This window comes from Lathamus discolor, chromosome 3 (assembly GCF_037157495.1).
Source record: "Lathamus discolor isolate bLatDis1 chromosome 3, bLatDis1.hap1, whole genome shotgun sequence".
In the NCBI taxonomy this organism is placed as follows: Eukaryota; Metazoa; Chordata; class Aves; order Psittaciformes; family Psittacidae; genus Lathamus; species Lathamus discolor.
In genome coordinates this window covers 146,309,561-146,332,672 of record NC_088886.1, presented here as the reverse complement: position 1 = coordinate 146,332,672, position 23,112 = coordinate 146,309,561, and the positions used below count along the sequence as shown (strand labels likewise).

General features: G+C 39.0%; 1 protein-coding gene across 1 annotated transcript in view; it reads right to left on the bottom strand.

The window, feature by feature from the left end:
• INPP5F (inositol polyphosphate-5-phosphatase F) overlaps positions 1–23,112 on the bottom strand; it is a 47,351-nt gene that overhangs the window by 13,352 nt on the left and 10,887 nt on the right. Inside the window, exons 2-11 of the mRNA XM_065672388.1 lie at positions 18,257–18,337; positions 9,964–10,100; positions 9,526–9,654; positions 8,621–8,788; positions 8,214–8,270; positions 6,367–6,565; positions 4,519–4,698; positions 2,146–2,213; positions 1,591–1,715; positions 405–482 (exon numbers count right to left, since the gene is read on the bottom strand). Coding sequence (XP_065528460.1) covers positions 405–482; positions 1,591–1,715; positions 2,146–2,213; positions 4,519–4,698; positions 6,367–6,565; positions 8,214–8,270; positions 8,621–8,788; positions 9,526–9,654; positions 9,964–10,100; positions 18,257–18,337 — 1,222 coding nt within the window. The remainder of the gene's footprint in view (positions 1–404; positions 483–1,590; positions 1,716–2,145; positions 2,214–4,518; positions 4,699–6,366; positions 6,566–8,213; positions 8,271–8,620; positions 8,789–9,525; positions 9,655–9,963; positions 10,101–18,256; positions 18,338–23,112) is intronic.

Sequence of the window (23,112 nt, the reverse complement as noted above, 5' to 3'; positions counted from 1 at the left end):
CGTTGAACTAGATATGGTAATTGAAAACTGTAGCCATATTCACTACCGAAATGCATGAACTTTAATCATCAGAAACTAAAGGTCAAACGTGCCTATGGTTTTCAATAGGAAGACTGGAGTTCTAGGGTTTGTGGGTCAAATGCAAAGTGTTTTATACTAAATATAAGAAAACCTAAAAATGTTAAATACAGTAAGACCCAGGCAGAACGCAGCATCTGAGAACTTTTGCTGTTACTTGTGTAGAACACCACTGCTTCACACCACAGAAACTCTGACACAGGCTGGGCAGCCAGAGAGGAATATAAAACATACCAGTTATGACAAAAATCAAGGCCTTTCAATATGTACTGGTTTATTTTTTAACACAAATATTCCATACTAGTCTAAAACCAGTCAGTACCTACCAGCACCACTTCATGTCAAGAATAATATCATGAATGGCATCAGTCAGTGTTTGAACATTTTCAAACTTCATTCCTCGGCTAAAACACAGAATTTGGCAGAAGTTAGTTTGGACTAGAGCAGTGGTTTTTTCTTACTTATATTATTTGCAATGTTAACCAAGTATTTTTGGCTAAGTGGGAGACACAGACATTCCCCTTTAAGTCACAGCCAATATTCTGAACTATTTTAAAGCACCGTTCAATATCTAAACCCAAGGAAAGAAATTAAGCTGTTTAAACTCACAAGAATTTGCATTCTTGAATGCTGCTTCCATAAGGAAGACAAAGTGCACAGCTCTTCAAGCATGTGCAACATTCTGTTCTCATTTTAGGCAGTCTCAACAAAAGTAACCACTATAGAAAGTGGGATGGCTTGCACTGCTTCACCGCTGTTTCTACAGAAAAATCACCTACAGACACAACATTCCCTCCTCTTCCCACCCAACCAGGTGGTTTTCAGCATTGTTGTCAATTCAGTTGTGCTAACGGCGCAAAAGAAAGATTCCTGGTCACTACAGCAGTTCTTAGGAGAAAAGCAAAGAAACAAAAATGAAAGCTTATTTAAACAAAAGTATCAAATCAATTCAGGGTGCCAACAGTCATCTGGAAAAGGCATCTCAAAGGCCATCACTATTTTGATGGTGTTTTTGCTCTTCCCTCCCCCTCTCAGGCAGTATCTACTAATGACATACTTCTTCAGGCAGTAATGCTTTCCCAGGCCAGATGCAATCCCTAGATTAAGTCAGGAATTGAAGATTAAAACAGGTTTTAGACCCCATATCAGTTCACAAATGCAGCCTGCTTGAAAGAAGCATGAGAAATACATGCCTGTGTGAGAGGTCACATGCTTGAGCATGTGAACACTGCACAAGAACATGCCATCATCAGAGTGGAGTTATTAAAAGAGCAGCTACTTCAAATAGATTAAAAACCAGTGTATTTTATAACAGAAAAACAGCATCAGGGTCCTAAAAGAACCCAAACTTGAACTTTTATAGTGATTTGGTTTACAAAATATGTTTGTCCTATTTGAAAGGAGTGTTTCATGCAGAAATAGAATAATAATAATAATGTTTCTCCTCTTTTCTACTCTCCCTTTATGCTAACAAAAAAAGATGTAAAGCGACCTTCTTAAAAGGTTTCTTACCAGTGCTCGTGGAAGTCAAATGAAACATAAGTCAGATTTGCATTATTGTACAGAAGCACCTGTTTAAGGTAAGCATCTCCAATAATCTTCTCTCTGCCTGTCTGATCCACCAGATTAATAATAACCTGTTCAAAAGTTTAAATAAGTAACACTTGTCATCTGTTACACGACTTGCTTAGATATATACCAGGGAATAACAAATAGCTCAAGAGGTTTGTAAGCAGTCTTACTGAAGTTACAATCTTTACTAGGTTGTACTCAAGATCACATAAGCTTCAACAGCTACCTGCCTACCCGAAGTTTCATGCAGAGAAGCTATGAACTCGCAAGACAGGTACACGAAGTTGGTCTTACATATCTGTAAGTTATTGCTGTTTCTAGCAGTTACTTACAAGGATACTTGAAAGTCTAGTAAAATTCAGTTTATGTAGCAATTTTCCGATGTCAACAGCTTCTAAACCATAATACATATCAGCAACAAGAAAAACAAACTAAACCATTAACTTTCATCCCTTGCATTTCCATTAGAAGACTATTTTATCACGTAGCACTCACCTGCTTCTTGTAATTTTTCAGCTGTTCTTCAAAATGTGCACGAAAACAGGACACCGTCTCATTTTCACCTACAAGGCAGAGAGAACTGTTAGAAACAGCCTGTTGAGCAACAAGTCCCCTTTGAAGTATTGCATCATGCACAAATCTATACTTTAAAGAAACTAAGATACCTTCACTTAAAATACTCAGACACACAACACATTGTACAGAATTACTTTGAAGGGTCTTTCATCAATTTGCTCAACTCTGTTGTTCTAATACTACAGCGTAAAGGAAACACCAGACTTAAATTTTGCTTAATTTTGGGGTTTTGTGCAGATAGGGCAAAAATTTAACTGTTAATAAGCCTGTTTAATCCTTCTATATATGCACCACACACCCACATAAACATCACTTCCAAAAGAAGAGTGTTTGTATTTGGTTTGCATATTTTGGCAAAGCAAACTGAAGTACAAGGAAGGTTTGCAATTTGCAGAGGGGGATGTGCAGGACAGCGGATAATACTGAAAGTGTTATCCAGCTCCAGAGGATGAAACTACTTGTAATTAAAACCTAAACCCACTATCGAGTTGATTTGAGGCATCACTGATTCCCCAAGGTCTTAATTCCTACCTGTAAATCTATCAAATTAAATGCAATTTCTCAGTATTTTTTTGAAACTAGTTCTATTAGAAAACAATGACAACAACAACAACAACAATAACAATAATAATAATAATAATAATAATAATAATAATAATAAAAAGATGGTCAAAAGGAACCACTCAGCTCTACAATTGGATGTCATGGTACAACATTTCAGTTTGAACTAATCAAATGTTGCTTCCAAATATCAGTGCAAGTGGGTGGGGGTATTTAATTTTTATTCTTTCATTATTTTATTTTAATTTTATTATTATTTCCCTCACTTGGCTTTTACTAAATATTTCCCTTTCTATGGTGTGGCAAAGAGGCATCCCTCTTCAGTCATCTCCAAGTTATTTGGCATGAAAATCACAAGAAGCTCAAACCTACTGATACACCTTTCTTGAGTTTGTAATGACAGTAACACTGCTTGGCAACTTAGGTGCTTAGCCCAAGTTCCGAAGCAAGCTCAAAGGCCATTTTACTAGGTCTTACCCAAGACACAGGAAAAACAGTCCTTTAACTTCCAACATCACCGCCCCCTCTGAAAAGTAGAATATTTTCAACCCTAAAAATAGTCATCAATGGCAGAAGACCAGACCTGCTAGTGCTAGAGGAGAATGTAAAACCAATACGCAAGCTGGACTTGCAGAAATACATACGTATGATTCCAGGATGCCAATCAACCCCATCCAGTGGGAGATCATAAGCATACTAGATTCCTTCTGAGAAAAGTTTCTGCTTTACAATGCTAACCCTAAAATTATTCTGTAGACCTCTATGTTTGAAGGAAGTATAGGCTATGAATGCTTAGTTCACACAAGCATCCAGATTTGTCACTGTCTCGTAAATATTCTTACATGTTTTGGCTTTTCCATTACCTTTAAGTGGAAAAGGAAGCAATCTAGATCTGACAAACCCACTAGATATTACTTCATTTCAGAGAAGACAAAAGCATGTCAAAAATCAGTGTCGGAGGCAGCCTTTGATGCCAGTGACTGCTAACATGTTTTTGCAGCAGAGGCACACAGACTCTGCTGAGTGGCACTTACATGGGAAGCTTCCAGGTCAAGCAACTAAAGGTCTTTCAACTTGATTTTCACTTTGTTTCCAAGTGTCCTACTGAAAATGTCCAAACTAAAAAATCCTGGTATACTGGATATGATTTTTCCAGATAGCAGGATAGGTATATGCAAAATGATGAGATATTCCCATGAGTACAGTTTACACAATAGGGAACAAATGATTCCAAAAGTCAATGACAGTGAAGGCAAAGACCTCCTAATGTGAAGTACCAGAGGGGAAAATTTTAAGAAAACAAAACTGGTGTTAGAGGAAATGTCTATGTTTTCCCACATTGAAACAGCAGCTCAAAATGCAGAAGGAGCCTCACAGCATAAGTTCCCTTTGTGGACAAAGATATCTGTAAGACACCGATGTCTACCGGGGCTTTCAAAAGAAGAAACTAGGTTGTCTCAATTCACAACCCAGAAAGCACTACAACAAATAAGACTACACATAAACCAAGCTCTTCATTAAATGTTGATGTTCAAGACCTGTTGGAATTTACAATGGACAAGAAGTCAGAGCTCTACATAATTGGAATTAGAGCAGGAGTTAACTGGATTCAAGTCATTACTGTTACTCCTGGCTTCTAGAAAGTGCCACTGAAAGGCTACAGGTAAAACACTCCAATGAGCCTAATTCCTAAGGGAACTCTGATCTTCAGGTATTCCACTCAATACTTACTCTTGTCCAGCCTGGGCCGTGGGTTATATCTATATCCAACTTGGCTCCAGAAAACAGGCACAGAGCCTCTTGTTTGTATAAATGAAAGAGTATGATTATGAACATGAATCAGTTGCTCTGTCTCAACATAGTTTGCCACATTTCCATTTTTATCAACACCTCTTCGCTTATACCGCATTCCTAGGAGGAATGAGAATGATCAATTCATAGTTAAGTATTAAACATTAATAACTTTTATTACCATTTCTGACAACCAAGATTGTTCTAGCCAAAAGCCATGCTTAATGGTAGAAGTAGCTCCTATCTAAGACTAATCCCCAAAAGTTATGTTGACTAGATGGACAAAGTTTATTTGCTGACATACTATGAGCAGCAGAAAGTAAGTTCACAGGGCAAGGCAATCTACTGGCACTATAAAGTCACAAATACATTTAATCTACCCTAAAGGATACATTACTTCCTGTTCTGTCAAGTTTAGCAGTAAGTTTTACTTTAGGTTCCGGGAAAATACCGAGCATTAAATGCCCTTTACTGACAGATGTTCTACTTCTTACAATGGGAGATCCCACAAGCAGCTCAGGACAACTTGAATGTTCCACAAAACAGAGGACTTCCCACCTTGTTTTAACCTGAATAACTAATTCTGCACATTAAGAACAGATACCGACCTTCCAAAGATACAGTTTTTGCCTAGCCATCTCTGATATAATCATTAAGCAGAACAGGTAAGTGTTTGCACTTCTGTTACCCAAAGGAGAGTACATCACTATTTCGGAGAGGATGCAGGTGGTAGCAACGGATGAGAAAGAAGTAAAAAGGGTTGGAGAAAGATTCAAGACCATGGTTTGTAGCATGAAAATTCAGTTCCACAGAATTGGAACAACTATGTTCCAAGTGCTGAAGTAGCACCTGAATCTCACAGCACTAAGTAAGGATTATGGGAAAGAAGAGGGTAGAAACAAGGAAGCAAAAGGAACAAAATTATCTCCCTTAGGTACCTTTATAGGGTTACAAAACATCAAAGCAGTATTACAGCCTTTAACCAGCAGAAGCTTTTAGATCAAGGCATCAGACACCCTTTACTTGTGTCCCACCACCAATAGTGGTTTTTCAGCGGGAACTGAAGTTAATGCATGAAAACGAGCTGTGGTGCAAGTGCCATGTCAGGGTCAGCTCACCAGTTTATTTTCTCTTGGGTTCTTTTGATATATTCAACACCTGACCATGCAGGAAAGGAGTTGGAAATGGTGGAGAGTGCTTTTTAAACCTGATAGACTGAAAAGGCTTAGAGTTAACAGGACCTACTAAATTGTAAAGGGATTCAGTCTTTCTTTCTGTGCTCCTAAGAACAGGGAATAATTTGTTTGCCTTGCTACTATTAGAATAAGTTAAATAAGGTACAAGACCAAAGCATGGTTGCTATTTCACACCCTGTCCCTAAGTAAATATCTCTTGAGGTGTAAACACACACACAAACACTCATGCTTTTTCAAGTCTCTATTGAGCTGCTGTCACAGCCCACAAAGGAAGACCTTTGAAAATTTAACTCCCCCCCGAGCCTACTGCAAAGATGGAGCTTTATCTCAGAACTGTGACCTCCAAAGATGCACTCAGTGCTCCAGAGGAGACTAGTGAAGCTCACTTAGTAATTGCTCTAAGTAACAGCTGTGCAGTGCTATATGTACTACAGCCTTTTCTTTTCCTCCTACGAGCAGGAATGGCTGTAGTGTATACTTTGGTAACAGTTGACTATCTGCTGAGCAACACAGCATTCTGTTAAGTTTTATCTTTCGCATCCCTCTCCAGCGATCAGGAACAATCCCAATGCCTTGAACTCTGTTTGCCTACCAGCTCTGTGACGACTCCGGCGTGAAATAAGTGCCACCAGAAATGTTGGATGAACATCATCTACACAAGTTGATTCCTGAGGAGGAGTTTCAGGACTGCTCTTATCATCATCAGAAGATTCATTATAGTTTACGACAAGTTCTTCAATCTGCACAAATCCTTGTATGATGGGTATAATCCAGAAGTCCACTTCAGCATTCTAAGGGTTACAAAAAAAACATTTACATTCCTGTTGGTTCTACATTACCTACAATAATTCTGCCATTTCGCATGCTCATAAACAGTTACTTTGCGTGTTTTTCATGTTTTAAGAAGTTTTTGTCATATCCTTGTCTTATTTCTGTAAGCATTTTATTTTCATTAGTCATAGGGGTTTTAAGTCAGGAGGAAGAAAGAGAAAGCAACTTAAGAGACTTTTCTGTGGAGATGAAGCAAGCTGAATCAAGGCAAGGCAAAAAGCCCTCCTGTACTCCCAGCTATGTAGGGACAGATGAAATTCCTATAATACTTAAAAGCTTTTTTTCCTGTTTCCACAGAGGGAGTTTTCAATACAACAGTACATCTGATGTTTAAGAACATTTAAAGCTTAAGCAGCAACTTCTCATGTCAAAGACAAGGATAGGCAGTTCACATACAGCAGGAAATATAGGCAAGTTCTTACCTAGTTTCTGCTTCAAGGTAGTTTTACAACCTCTGTGTGGACATACAGTATATTACATTTATATAGGTAGATTAAAAAAGTGTAATGTTGTTACCCTGATTTCAGCAAAACATATTAGCAAAAGCTTTACATGGGCCAACCTAGTACCTAAACCACCTGGTTCAGGGCTCTGCATATTACTGCGTTGTCACCCTAAAACCTCAATTTCTCAATCAGAATCAAGACCTGAATTCCCTCCTAGCTCAAGGTTATCCCTTTATACCTTACAGCATGAAAAATACGACTAGTTTAACTCCTGCGTTATACAGAACTTCTCACAAAGCATCTAGGTTTACCCTGTTCTGTCTACTATAATCATTAAAGTACATAAAATTATTAATGAAAGTCACAGGGCATAAACTAAAATGCCTTCTAATCTAAAATAATCTAAGACTTGGCCTGAAGTGGCAAACAGTAGTTATTAACTCAGTCCTTTATCTACAAGGTTAATTTAAAATGAAGTGAGATCATATATTGGTCTCACTTCATCAGTGAAGTGAGTGAGTGAATGAGGGAGTGAGAAGAGTGGTTGCTCTGTTTCTTCATGTGCTCATTAACCAGGAAAATGCTTTATCTACCCTGAATAACTGCTCAGAATAACTTGTTCTATACTACTGTTACACCAATCAGCTGCTCTGTTCAAGGAGGGAAAAAAGCAGTCTCCACTTAGGAAGACAAAAATCTTAGCTGAAGAAAACTTTAGAATTTAGAGTTTCTTTTCTGGCTCCTCCTTACCAAGTTCAGCTTTGTGCAGGGATAATCCATTTCACAGAAGGATGCATCTTAATTATTCAGAAATCAGCACAGTCACACCACACAAAGAATCTTAGAATAAACCGGGTTGGAAAAGACCTTTAAGATCATCAAATCCAACCATTACTCCAGGACTGCCAACACCTGCGTTGCTTTATAGTACTAAAATGTTTAATTCAGCTGATGTTCATTCATTAGCAATTAAAGGGCTGCTGGAAGGCTGGTTAAGGGAAGAAAGTAATGCCAGCTACTCAGTTTCGTAAGGCACAGTCCTAATCCTGACCCATCTGCCAAACAGGTTTGTAAGTAAACTTCTGAGAAGCCTTAAGTAAACACTTCAACTAAAAGTAAAGGTTCTCATCATACACCTGCTATTGTTCGGAATAAGACTTACATCAATAGTGATGAGATCTTCAATCATGTGCTTGTTCCAAAAGAATCTGTCATCAACCTGTTTAAAATGAAAACGGCAGATTTTGTAATATTTTCCGTAAAGTTTGGCAATATCTTTGGTAAAGACACCCGTGTTATTCACTACAAATGTACACACAAGTCTAGTGTTCACTACATTTGAACATAACAGCTCAGTTCAAGACATGCTGCTGGAGGCTTTTGTTTCATTTCCTTGCACTGAAGTGGGTTCACACAGGGCAAGATCTTCAGTTGCAGTAAACTATACCTGCAGAGAATGTGACCAGTCAAGTTTGGACCACATACATTATTGAACACCATAAATCCCAAAAGAAGGGGAATAACCAAAACAAGAAGGCATCCACACACCAAACCCAAACCATAACTTACTTTTCGCCACACTGGTAAGTTGATTTTCTCACACGTACTCTGCCTCTGCACAGAATTTGTTAGGTCATAGGTGAGGCTGTAGTAAAAGGAGTCTGAATCCATGAACATTTTGAACAATTCCTCCAATAACCTCTTCTCCAGCTTTTCTTTCTCTTTGCTTTCTTTAATCTGAAAGAAAAGCAATGGCTTTCTTTTATCTTTTGCTTTGAAAAAGACTCCAGCCACATTGCTAAATGCTATTTCTAGCCTTGTAGGTCAAACATTGTCTCCTACTGAGGAGCAGGATCTTAAAATTCCCAGCAGAGAGAAACACAAGGGATGGCATCCTCAGAAATATCGCGCTATTAGTTTTAGCAGTTAAGGCATTCAAAGCACTCAAACTCAATCTTCTGGAGCTTACATTCAAGTAGTAGGTTTCAATCTCAAGAGTTTAAGAAATATTGCATCTACTTGTTCTAATTTTAAGAAATATTATTTGGACTTTCTAGTCCAAACCATTATTGTGTTAAAAGCTTTTTGGAAGACTGAATGGTGTTCTCTGAGGAACTGTGCCCCAAATTTTGTCTCTAATTCTGCATTATCTGAGATGCTCCTGCAGAGTGATTTTTTTATTGGATTAGAATCCCACTAGAACCTGATCCTGGTAAAATTTTAAAGTGCCTTAAAAAATGCACTTTATTAGTAATTCTACCCAAATTCTATGATTACAAAATGAAAGATCACAAAGAGGCACAGTTAAAGTATCAAAAATTATACGGAACTTCAAGACAGAGCAGCTGCACATCCTGCAGTTTTTCACTGCTTCTCTTCTTAGGTCTTAGTGCTCCATTTGATCATCCACCACAACCTTCGAATTATCAACTAAACATTTGGGAAAGAAACAAGGAAACAGTGGGAAGCTTTACCTTCTTTTTGTTTGGAGCAGACACATTTGATTTAATTTGAGTAAGAGTCTTCAGCAGAAACTTTGTGTCATCCGGGGACTGCGTAATCTTCTCTGGCTTGTTTATCCCAAAGTGGTGCTTTTTACAAAGCTAAATAATGATATTGAATTAATGCCAGTACTTACATGCACTTTTAAAAGTTCAAGGAAATTGTCATTAAAGTCCATAAAATGAGACTGTAATATCCACAATCCTAGGGCAGACACTTAGAAATACAGGGGGAACATTCAGATTTTCATCTCCAGCGTCATCCATAACATAGTATTTATAAAGCACAGAGTGCTTAATATGTCTGCATATATCACGAGATAAGATGAATTTGTTTAACTATTATATCTCACATTCAAATTTCACTGAAGCAGAAGGGGAGAAGTCAGAGTTCCTAGAAGACAGTCATACCTCTAATTCCAGATCCTGAGGTTCTGTTTCAGAAAGTGGAATCACTGCGATCTTTGTTATTTTGCAAACCTCATGGTCTCCTGGAAGTTTCCCAATCAGTGCTTTCTGACGAATTAAAAGTAGCCACCACGGTAAATCTGGGAAAAGAGATTAGCAAATGCTTTGATTTGTCTTGTCAGGCATTTATATTGATTAATCTGGCAGAAGCTTCTCCCCAGTGTAAAATCCTTGATAGGAACCATTTAACTAGAAAACTCCAGTGAATGACAACTGACTATTGCTGTGTTGTTATCCACTGTAATAAAAATACACTAAAAATACTTATTCATTCTCTAATATAATAAGGAGATAAATTCTTTCACAGACATATTCATTGCAGGTAAAGTTATCACTGTTTCATCTATAGCAGTGAGGCAACCTCTAGGATGATGCATACTCCCACCAATGTCACTAATGGCGGTACAGTTTGAAAAGAATAGCTAGAACTCAACAGCTAAGACTTCCCCTTTGTACCTTCTCTTGTGTATAAAACAGCAAACAAGACAGACACGGGTAACATCTGATTACAAGATTCATGACTTAAAAAATATGGTGACCAAACATGGACTATATGATAAAGCAGCTCATGTATGTTTAAAGCTTCACAACATCATAGAATCATAAAATCATAGAACAGTTAGGGTTGGAAAGGACCTCAAGATCATCCAGTTCCAACCCCCCTGCCATGGGCAGGGACACCTCACACTAAACCATCCCACCCAAGGCTTCGTCCAACCTGGCCTTGAACACTGCCAGGGATGGAGCACTCACAACCTCCCTGGGCAACCCATTCCAGTGCCTCACCACCCTAAATTTCAGAATGCCAAAGCTTTTGAGTTTCTACCCAAATTCTGTAATTACAAAATGAGAGATTGTAAAGAGCCACAGTTAAAGTATCAAGAATCATACGGAAATTCAAGACAGAGCAGCTGCACATCCCACAGTTTTTCACTACTTCTCTTCCTAGGTATTAGTGCTCCATTTGATAATCTACCACAACCTTTGAATTATCAACTAAACATTTGGGAAAGAAACAAGGAAACAGTAGGAAGCTTTACCTTCTTTTTGTTTGGAGCAGACATCATTCCTGAAGTATACACATCTAAGTGGTAGGCTTTTCAAAGGCATAAAACATGACACAATCTACTGTCATAAGTATGAAAGCATATTTAAATCTGTCATAGCAGGCTTCTAAAGCCTGTATATGATCTTAAGGTCCTTTCCAACCCTGACCATTCTATGATTCTATGATTAATGAAGATATTGCTAACAGGTATTGGCACAGATATGTGCAATCTAAAACATCTGCAGATCTAGCTTTGACACTTTAAAGAGACAGGGGAACAGAACAGTTGACATTCCCAGTCATTGCTGAACAGTGGTCTGGACATGAGCTTCCTAGATTTTAATCCCTTGGTCAGATCAGTGGCATGCTGGCCTTTTATAAGTCAAAAGTGAAAAAGTTCTCTTAAGAGGGATATAAAAGGCACAGAACATCTTAGGGACACACATATACTCTACTCTCAGCTCAGAAGCAATCGAGTTTAACTGAAGAGGTCATATACCGGCATTATGCACTATAACAGACTTAAATATGCTTCCACACTTACGACAGTGGATTGTATCATGTATTATGCCTTTGAATATATTATACAGCCTTTGAAAAGCCTATTTAGAGGCTTCATAGCAAACACATCTGTTTTCCTTGTTCGGTAAATTCTAAACAGTACTTTATCTTCTGAGTGCTTAAGAAAAAGCTGGGATAACTTGCTCAAAGCCCCAGGACACCCAGAATTGTTCTCTTTCCCAGAATTTCCAATGTAGTCTCAAAAGATAATTAAAGCTCTATCGAAGCTGTGAACATCATTCGAATAACCACAGTTAAATAACCTTGAACACTTCAATCCAAATTTGACAAGATATATATAAGCAGCAGTTTCTTCTACCTAAAGAAAACAAATAATCATTGCAAACAGACTACAGTGCCTTACGACATTCCACTCCTTTCTTTGATTCTATATGATTATTTTTAGAAAAGGGATGTGCTTACGTTAGGTACTAAGAAGCCTTTAAAAATTACAGATCCTCATAACTATAAATGCACTGTGACAAGCATAGCCTGCCCCCCCCTAAAGGAAGAAGGGGAAGGGGAATGAAGACAGACATATTTAATGTATGTGATCTTCTACAGGGAGTCCTGCACTGCTTCCTGAACACAGCATCAGGGTCTTTATCTCTCTAGGATCACAGAGACAGGTCGGAAGGGATCTCAGGATGTCACCTTGCTCGTTCAGGGTCAGCTCTCAGGTTGGACTAGGTTACTCAAAGCTATGACATGAGCCTAGTCTCCTAAACACTGGTCAAAGGATAACAAATAAGGTCAAGAGACAGACAGCAAATGTCAGCAAGACAGGTATCCTCACTGACAGCAGATGCTGGAACAGCTTTTATATAGAGTTACAAGCAACAAGGATTCGACAAACACATACCTTTGCCTCCACCATTCCAGCTAGCAACTATGAGGATAAGGGGGAAACAAGAAAAGGGAAGCTGAGGAAAACAGGGCAGATTCTATGCAACACTAAGAAAAGCAATGAACAGGTAAGAAAAACCTTTTAAAAAGAGGAAATTGAAAAGCTACCAAATCAACCATCAGCAAATGAGATGACTACTGCTTCACTGAAAATGAAGGTCTACCGTATTGCTTTCCAATAGGCAAAATCAATACAGTTTCTGGAAATCCACGGCAATCCAAGCTTAACAGAAGGGTAGTACAACAAGGCATTCAGACAGCTATTCCTAGTCCTATCATCTCATCTGTTCCCACCTACAGAAGGTTAGCTACACTACTTACTCCTACGAGATCACCAGTGTATGTCAACAAACTAAACAGATACTCTGTTCAGAAAGGATACCATCCAGAGCTTCAGTTAAATAATCAGTATGATTCCATTGGAAAACAAAAGTATAATGTGAAGGCATTTTAAGCAAATTCAGTGAAAACTGGCAAAGAAAAAGCCTCTGGCTGCTCTTCAGTTTACCTCATATTAACAAACCCTGGTGGCAGTAAATAAGAACAAAAGAGCTTAATATAGCCAAGTGAGTTCTGTAGCCTTTTATCCTTTTTAAAAGTGAACTCAAAGTCATCTTGGTATACACTTCAAAACTTTATTTGTATTATAGCCAGAGCCACAGAACACTGAAAGAAAACAGGAATTCCCCTGCGGATCAAAAGAGAACAGTCAGGAAGTAATTATGCAGATAAACTATGCCCTAAAGTGAAAGCTTCAACAATAGTCATAGAAGCAGCATATTATAATTGCCAGCAATATCTAAATAACTGAATCCCTAAACAGAGTGTGTGCTCCTGCAGTTAAAACAAACACATTAATTCCATAGAATAGCTTTAAAACAAAAATAATAATTATTGTCTACTCAGTGTGGGAGGTATGGGGTGTACAGAACACTACAGCTATGTCATTCCAGAAAAGTGCACACTTCAAATCATCTCTTAACACCTGATGCTCTCTTTTAGTGTTCTATGAACCATGGCAGAACAGATGACAATGAATGATTTCGAGTACTGTATCTAAAGTAAGTTACTCCCTCCCATTCCTCACTAAAACAGAAACCTAACTCCTCTTCTGCTTCAACACTGTCAGCACACCACTGCTGCTTTGCTCTAACACTTCCTAAACAATTTAATATTTAGCTTCTCAAACGCTATGGCAGTAGCTTTTCTTAAACTGTGCTGAAGTTGACTATAAATGCTGCTTTTTGCAAGTATTTTGATTTTAGCCAAGAAATTTCATGTTACATTTGCTTATTTTTTTGTTACTTCAGTAACTTAGAAATCAGTTGCATGCAAAAAGAATGTTTTAAGTTATTGACCGGATGAAGTTTGAAATGGAGCAGTTACATCTCACTGAAGATACGTCAGATGCTGAACCACTACCCTTTGTTCCTATCAAGATTTAGAGGCATACTAACAAAAAAAAGCTTTCCTTTCCTAGGGATAGGGGAGGAGGAATTCCACTTCCCTTCTCTTTTCTGAGTCTACAGAACCTTGCCAGCAGCATTTCATCTGGGTCTTAATTAACCAGCACCGGAAGAGCACACCAAATTGATACAAGTACAGATATTAAACTGCACAGGAGAGTGCTTTGACCCAGAAACAAAAACATGTGGTGGCAATGAATGAGTTAAGTGGAAGTTGCTGGAATTGGTTAAGAAATCCAGCTTTGGTTATAGTTAGATCTACAGGATTAACTCTGGGCATATGCTGGCACTACAGTGTTTGGTCAACTCGCTAAGTAGTCTCTGATTAGAAGTGATCCAACTTCAGCCTACCATAACTATTTTAGTGGATTAAAGTATTTACTTCTCATTCTTATAAAAAAATAATAAAACCACCTCTTTAGTTCTATATTGGGATTTTGATGAAAAGAAGTTGAGTGGCTACATTTGTATTTGTATGTAATCACATTAACTAAACCACAAAACAATATTAATATTCTGTAAAGGAGACACTGTTTATGCGCTTGTACTGTATGGGAACGTCATGTAGAGACAATCTTGACTGTGCATCTGTACCAAGAATATGTGCAACGTTCTGTTTCAGTAACATATATCCACAACACATCCTAAAATCCTTTTCTTTCTATTCCCATTTTTACCCCATGTTTTCTTACAAGTCATCTTTGGATGAGCCAGAAAAAGGTAAGAGACCATATACTTGCATTGTAACATTACTCTGCTCTTGTGAGACCTCACCTGGAGCGTTGTGTGCAGTTCTGGTGTCCTCAACATAAAAAGGACATGGAACTGCTGGAACAAGTCCAGAGGAGGCCACGAGGATGATCAGGGGACTGGAGCACCTCCCGTATGAAGACAGGCTGAGGAAGTTGGGGCTGTTCAGCCTGGAGAAGAGAAGGCTGCGTGGAGACCTCAGAGCAGCCTTCCAGTACCTGAAGGGGGCCTATAGGGATGCTGGGGAGGGACTCTTCCATCAGGGACTGTAGTGACAGGACAAGGGGTAACGGGTTCAAACTTAAACAGGGGAAGTTTAGATTGGGTATAAGGAGGAAATTCTTTCCTGTTAGGGTGGTGAGACACTGGAATGGGTTGCCCAGGGAGGCTGTGAGTGCTCCATCCCTGGCAGTGTTCAAGGCCAGGTTGGACGAAGCCTTGGGTGGGATGGTTTAGTGTGAGGTGTCCTTGCCCATGGCAGGGGGGTTGGAACTGGATGATCTTGAGGTCCTTTCCAACCCTAACTATTCTATGATTCTATGATTCAATTAAAGTTTTGTTATTTAGCTTCCCCCCCTTTATCCCCCAAAGCATCTTACTGTTTAAGAAAATTCAGCATTGAGGAAGTACCAGCTGATACATTAAGTAGATTTTCACCTCCAGTGTGGGTGTACAGCTATGTCCGGATGTACAACTGACCTTCTCAAGGCAAAAATTCTTTAAAGAGTTCAAAACTAAGCCATGTAATATTGGCTGGCTGGTTTCTGCGAGACTGCTTCTCTGCCACAGAAGCTTTCCTACAAATTCTGCAGGCCAGCAATACAACCAGCAAGATTAAAAGTAAATTAAATCCCATCCCTACTTACAGCATTTTGGCAAGTGTAATTCATTGCAAAATTAAGGAGAGCCCAAGACTGACTATGGGACATTTCAAGGTCATTTTAGGGCTACTCCAGCATTGCTGCATTAAGCACATCTTTCAAGAACATAAAAGGATCTATCTATGCCCAAGACATTCAAGCGCACATAGGCTTAGTGACAGCTTTATAGCGTACTGGTAGAAACTTCAGTACTTAAAAAGGTATTGAAAGTTTCTAACATTAGTCAGTGTGTGCTAAGCATTTTAAGACATCAATACTTCTTTCCAACAATAGCTAATAACAAGTTTCGGAGCAAGGCAAGCCCATACAGAACTATAGTTAGCCAAAAGAGCTTAAGTTTTCTGATCCTTACAATCTAGGGGCAGGAGAGAAAAAAAATAATCAGAGCAACAGCTCTGTCTCAGATCATCCCTGGGGGGAAAAAAGCATTTCGCCCAGCTTCTGCAGCACAGTTCTCTTACCAGGTCCAGAGATAATGGTCCAGCAATGTTAAATATTTATACAACTTCTGCTGATAAAGTTTCCAGGGGACAAAGATTGATAGAAGAATAAGTAATGAAGACAGGTTACTGTTACAGTGTGCTAGATGATTCAGCTAGAGGATTACATGAAACTACACTTGAATCTGATCAAGTGAGAGTTCATCAGAAATAACAGGTTCCAAGAGACCTTTGACAAACAACTCAGCCCTGTTGTTTTGACTGCAGCCCATTGGAGGACATACATCAACTGTTAGCAAACTTAAGGGAGCAGTAGCTCTCAGAAGAGTAAGGATAAATAGCTGGAGACTGTTCCTTCAGACATTTCATGGTAAAAAATAAATGTCAGTTCACAGGAGAGTTGCATCCCTAAGTATCAGAATATCTACAACAAGATAGTCTATGAACAGTTTGTGATCATGTCACCCGAACAAAGCAGAGAGGAAGCAAAATGCTTCCACCGGCCTAAGCATTTGGCCACAAGCCAAATGATGAGCAACATTGATTCAGCAGCTCTACAGGACGTGTGGAAAGATGACCAGGTTTATTACCTGATAATTTACCTGACAATAGCAAGCTGGCACCTGTTGAAGTATCACAGACTGCAGGAAGTTATAACTCAGCTTTCATAAGCAGAGGAAGTGTCTCACAGTAAGCACACATGCAAGGATATTTGGTTGCCATAACATACTCGACCTTCCAGAAAGGATTTGATAAGGTCTTCCTCTTCAAGGGCTTTTATACTGGACTCCCTAGGGAGAGGCGGGGGAAGGCCACTGTGTACCCAAGTGCTTGGGTTTTTGAAAAAAGGCTAAAAACCATACTAAAAACAATCATTGAGTATTTTCCCACAGCAGAAGTGAGTCATTGCTGGAGTTTAGCCATCATTCATCATGAACAGCACATGCTGAACAATACAGATAACCTGGATGGGGAGAAGAGAAAGTGAAATGGCAGAGTCTGAGCCACTTCATATCATCAGATCTGAAAAAGCATGGCTGAATAGGTCTGCAGTATGAGCACAGTCAAAAACATCTGGTGACGAGAAGATGAAGTGATACAGCTGAAAGAGGACATGATTCTAAACTTCATGGAGAGATGGGTTCTCAACTAATATTCTCAGAAACGTGACAGTAACTATGCAGCCAAGCATTTCCCAGAACTAGATCTGTCACAAGCTCATGCAGTGGTGTACCGGTCCCTGTTTTCTTTCCTCCCCTAATGCTAACATGCCACTGCCATCTTGACTAATCTGTTTCTATTCAACAGAAACATCTGATCCATTTCAGCGCTTAATCCATCCTGCTAGCCTGGAACACACTTGAAACTTTACCTGTATTGATCATATTGCCAGGCACTACTTTAAATGCAGGATCTAAGCATTCGCAAAAAGAACAAGCACACAATAAGTCAAGCAGAGTTTATGGCCGACTTTCCTACTTGTCAGTAAATAGATATCCAGAGCTCTGCTGGCAAAAGAATCTTTCTAGACAAAGCTGGCATAAAAAAAAGAAATATTTGCTATGGCTACAGGACTTTGCAGCTGACTAAAGCTAAAGGAGCACTGACCTTATTTCACAGGAAAAAGTTACTTGAATCAGTTAATCACAACACATTCTACTTCTCTTTCACTTCATAGCTATGTCTTACATCTAACTACAAATAAATTTAAGTGTTCCTTTTACTTTCAAATAGTCACCTACCTAGGTAGTAATTGTTCTTGCGGTTTCCATACAGCATTGAGAATACAAGATTTATAGCTCTGTGAAAACTTCCACTGTTAGTTTTTGCACTGTACCACAGTAAAACAACAAAAATCCACTTGAAAGGATTATTCAAAAAGGTGCAAGAGTTTTACACCTTTCACATGCCTCAAACACAAATTTCTACTCTATGAATGCAGTTCTCCATTTTTACAAGGCAGTGACAAACCAAAATACACACACTGGAAAGTAGAGGGGATTTGCATCTGCAGCTATTATATATTCACTTTGATATGGTTGGGGAATCCTCCTCCATTGCAAAGACCACTATGTAATTGCATTTGAACTACACAGTGTTATCTGTAGCATCACTGACCTCAAAGCAAAGTATATTAGCACTGTGAGGAAAATACGCAACAAAAACCCAGCACGAGCCACCTACCTGTATGGAGCTGAACTTTACCAATGACTCCCTCTACCAAGCCCAGGCAAATGGGATTCCAAGCCAGAAGAAGATCAGTGGCTGCAAAAAAAGAACAAAGCAAGTGTTTTTTTAAAGTAAACTCAACAGGACAGATAACTCAGTGATGGGCATTCTCTCTACTTTACCTACCTTAGAGGGTAGAAAAACACCAGTATTCTTGCAATAAGATGCATCTGCTGTTCAATTGTAGCCTATTAAGAAGTACCTATGACCAAATGACTAAGTGCCTAACTAATTTAATAAGTACTAAGTATTAATTTAAAGCCCTGCCCCAGATATTTCAGCAAAAATATGCATGATTGTACTGGCCATAGGAATTCAGTTTAATGGAGGCTCAATTCTTCTAACAACCATTAGAATTTGTAGCTTAACTGAAATTTTACATGGCTATAGTGAAATTGAATACAGGTCATTAAGTTGGTAATGTAGCTTCAAAAACCTAGCAGCTGTTAACCTTCAGCCCCAGCTCTCTCCCATCCCTATCCCATTCCTATTAGTTTCACATTGTCTTTCTGTATACATGCATACACACACACACAGTTCCTCTTCTGTTAAAACACTCTCAACAACTACATGGAATACCAAAATACACAAAGTTGAGTTTTAGGTTTCTAGTTCTCCTACTGTTAAGAAATTCCAGTGAACCACATAAGAAGAAGAGAAAGCAGGAAGGCAACACTGTCAACTGTCTGATCTGTGAAGCCTACTCCTCTTAACATGCACTCAAGCCATCATTTGATTCAAGTCAGTAAGGTAGGATAAACATGAAGACTAAGTAACCTGTGGTCTCACAGACACACACTGTTGATACTCAGCAAGAGTTTCTAACAGTACAGCAGTACCTGTTCAAGACTATGCAAAAGAACAAATTTTGTATAGCAAATCTTTAAAGTGAAAACAAATCCTCAGAAACAATTAACATCTGCATAGGAGAGAACAAACTCACAAAGGCAAAGGAGAAGAAAGGGTTTTTCTACACCAAGAAGGACAAGCAGCTTGTTATTGTCTACCAAAACTACTTCGTTCCTAAGTGGAAGAGTTTCTCCAGTTTTAACATCCAGGCAAATTAAATATCTTACTTCCCAGTGTACCTAGATGAACCTCTGAAAGAACTCACACGACATCTTCAGACACAGAAGGGTACAAATCATCACCTGCACATACTTTATTTACAAGACCTCAGTACTTGTTCTCAAACACTGTGTCCTCCTTGAAACTTTTGTAATTAAGACTTAGGAATTCCCAGAACATACATTTATTCCTAGCTTTCAGCATTAGACATTTAAACCAGACTCAGTTAATTTCACCACTAAATACAAGCAATAAGATAAGATACAGTAGAAATGGTTGAAGTCAAGGTAGATCTAAACTGAACTGCTTTAAATGGGATATACCACGTGTTTGTATATAAGAAAGAACTAAGAGCAATTCAAAGCAATGTTTTCAGGAGGCAGTACAGAACTACAATTCATGCGTGTAATCATGCTGTACCATTTAATGGACTGTATATGCAGAGAAACTCCTGGCTCTTCTCATTTCACTGTAAGAATGCTACAGACAGTTACTTGGTCTGTAAAGAGCCCAGTAAGAATCATGCCATAATGAAATGAAGTTCATAAGGAGACTAACACAGATAGATGAGCACCAGGAAACAAGTGTCTACGACAGTGGGAACAGTTTAACCTACCCTCAAAACTTGCTGAAGTACCCAAACTCATTTTGTATCAGTATGACAGAGACTTGTGCTCATATAAAACAAGTTTAGGACAGCCTGAGCTCAGAGTTTCAGTCCAGATAACATGCTGAGTGGGAAATCTGCACTATCAAACTTACAGAGAAGAGGGACAAAGGCAGCTTTCCTTACTCTCAAGTCTTCCAGCTTCTTTCCCAGATCATCCACACAATCCCAGAGTCTTGTGTTCATCCCTGGTTCTAAAGCTGTACTGTCTCAGGCTTCATCTGCTTTTTGCCATCTTTGCAATTGATTTCTACATTCATATTCCATTGCAAGAGCTAGAAACCAGCTAGATATATCAAGCAACCAAAAAAAGCTAAGCACAGGAGGAATTTAAAGAACCAAACCACTGAAGGTTCACCACTGCTACTATAAACCCAGCAAGTATTTTTAAACCACTGATTTCCTGCTTTGATAAGAGATATTAGCAGGAAAGTTCTGCTTAGTAACTGAAGCTTTCTTCTAGGAGCTTACAAGAGATAGTAAATAAGAAAACAAGACTTTGTTTTAATTACAGATGTAAGGAAATGATAGTTTCAACTTGCCTGCAAAAGGACAAAAGGAAATTGGTATCAAGGACTGTAGAGCAAGTGGGTCTTGCATGGCTGTTCTGTTAGTTTTGTGGGTTACTCTGACATATGTAGCCCTAGACATAAGCATATAGAACATCCATAGAATATATCTCCCTAGGAGTAAAAAGGCACAATGAGAACTGGCTCTGAACTTCAATTCCTGTGTTCACTTAAAGTACGAGTGAGCTTTGGAAAAAAGAGAATGCATTTGGAGTTAAATGCACTTTGCACTTGGAGAGTTTAAGGGCAGCAGCTATAGATCCACCAGCTGGGAAGCACTGGATTTCTTTGGTGACAGCATCATACTTTCTGTCCTGTGACAACACTGAGGCAAGCAAGTTGTTTTAACTAAATATAACACATCTGGTTCTGACCTTCTGACTAAAACTTTATTACTGGTTACAGCTCTATTTCCTGTGTGAAAGCCTTATCTCAACTCAGAGACAACCCCCAACCATGCTGAATATACATCACTACAGCATATACTGATGAACCTCTTGCTCTTCAAGAGTATACTCTGGAAATGGAAGATGGGTGAAGCAAGTGAAAAGGTTTAACCATCACTCACGCATCCCCCCTCAAAGATGGGCTTTCGTGTTGAGCACAGTCCTAGTTACTCTGGTTTCAAAGAAGCTGTCTCCATCTCTTGTCTATCCCTGTAAAGTTGTTCAAGTCTCTTCACTTGCAGTCATTTAGTCTGTCTGGCAATTCAGGCAGCAGCATCTTCAGCCACCATCTGTATCTTTGAAATTATAGCCAATTAGTCTTTGCTTAAGTCACAATTTTAAATATAGAGAAATCCAAAAAAGCTAACTGCAAGCCTGAAGGAGATCAGTCTTTAACTGCAAAACACAGCAGAATTTAAGAGGCAGCATAAGCTGGTACACAGACATGTTACAAAAGGTATTTAGATCTTTTTAAAGCCAAAGGGGAAAGTAACCATACAAGACAAACCTGAAAATCCTCAGTTAACAGTTTCTGGATAGCATATATAGGGAGAGCTGGCCACACTCCTTACTGCTGAATGCTGAAACAACACGTGGCAAGTTTGAGTTTTCTCATATAGAGGTTTTTATCAATATGAATTAACTAGCACAAGGTTCTATCAAAGGAAACACTGGCCTTCACACACAAAACAGACCGAATGCTTTGAGATATTAAGTACAACTTATCAATACAGTTACTCTTCCTACCCCACACAAACCTACCTTCCTATGGATACCATACTAGTCACCTGGTGATCACTTGAAACTCAGCCAACCAGGAACAAAGACTTCTCAACCTGAAACTGCAACACAATGTTGCTGAAACAGATTTCTTGCAGCGTTGTGCTGGTGATAATGACCGCTGTCAAAATAGTCAAAAGCAGAAAGAGTCACTACAAGCAGTGAGCTGAGGCCCAGGGAGCATCTTCCTTGACATGGGGAGTTCTCTGGTGTCCTCAATATGTTTTCATTTGAGAGAACTGCCACAGTCTGACAGGTCTTAAACTTGCCCTTAATACTCTGAGGTATGTACTTGCTTACTAAGTTGCCATCGTGACATACAAAATTGTTCATTCTTTCCCTTACCCCAATAACTAAATTCAAGCTATTGAAATAAGCATTGCCTCTTTCTGCCAATTTCTGTTAGAGATTAACAATCACTGACAATACATTTACCAGTCACAGTGATTGTATCAGCATTGTGGCTGCAGCACAATAGAACTTCCGTCGTCAATTCAGAACAAAACCAGCTTTGATGTGATTACTTGCACCACCACCCCTTGGAGCTTACCAGCAGTGATGCAGGGCCATGCAATGCCCAATTAAGTTTCTTTAATTCTTCGTGTTTACACAAATGTAACCCTGAAAAAGCAGATTCAAAAGCAGGTTGGAAGAGCATCAAAAGCCAAAGTGCTTTCTAGCTCTTTCTCCAATCTGCCAGCAGCAGAACTGATACTAGGCCAGGCACAAATTCTGATAACAAGCTTCTGCTTTGGGATAAGCCACTTGCTCTACACTGAATGACTCTATGCAAGCCTGACAGCTTTAAGGAGGTAGGGTGTCAGGGAAAAGGCAGGAAGAATAAAAGGTTTCATTTGTAATCACTTGAATCCAGCCCTTACTAGTGAACCACTGCCTGGGTCAATTCATCAGATAGCTTTAACTATTTATCTTCCAATGTTGCTATAGCTCAGGGAGTATACTCTTCCTACCTTCCTCAAATGTTGTTGGCTTTCAGGAATGCACCCTGGTTAGAAAGTTTCCTGTCAGTGCACTTGGTACAAAAACATACAAACCATCACAGAGCTTCAAGCTCAGTTTATATGTGAGTGTATAAACACAGACATGTTATTTCTCAGGAATTCTTTCCATAGCTTTGACAGAGCAGTAACTCTCCTAATTCACAACATCCAACACAAGCAATAGACGTTTACACACAAAAAGTAAATCTGAGTAACTCACTGTAAATAACCAAAGTAAATCTTTTACCTCTGCTAACATAACTTTCGACACCCGAAGCGT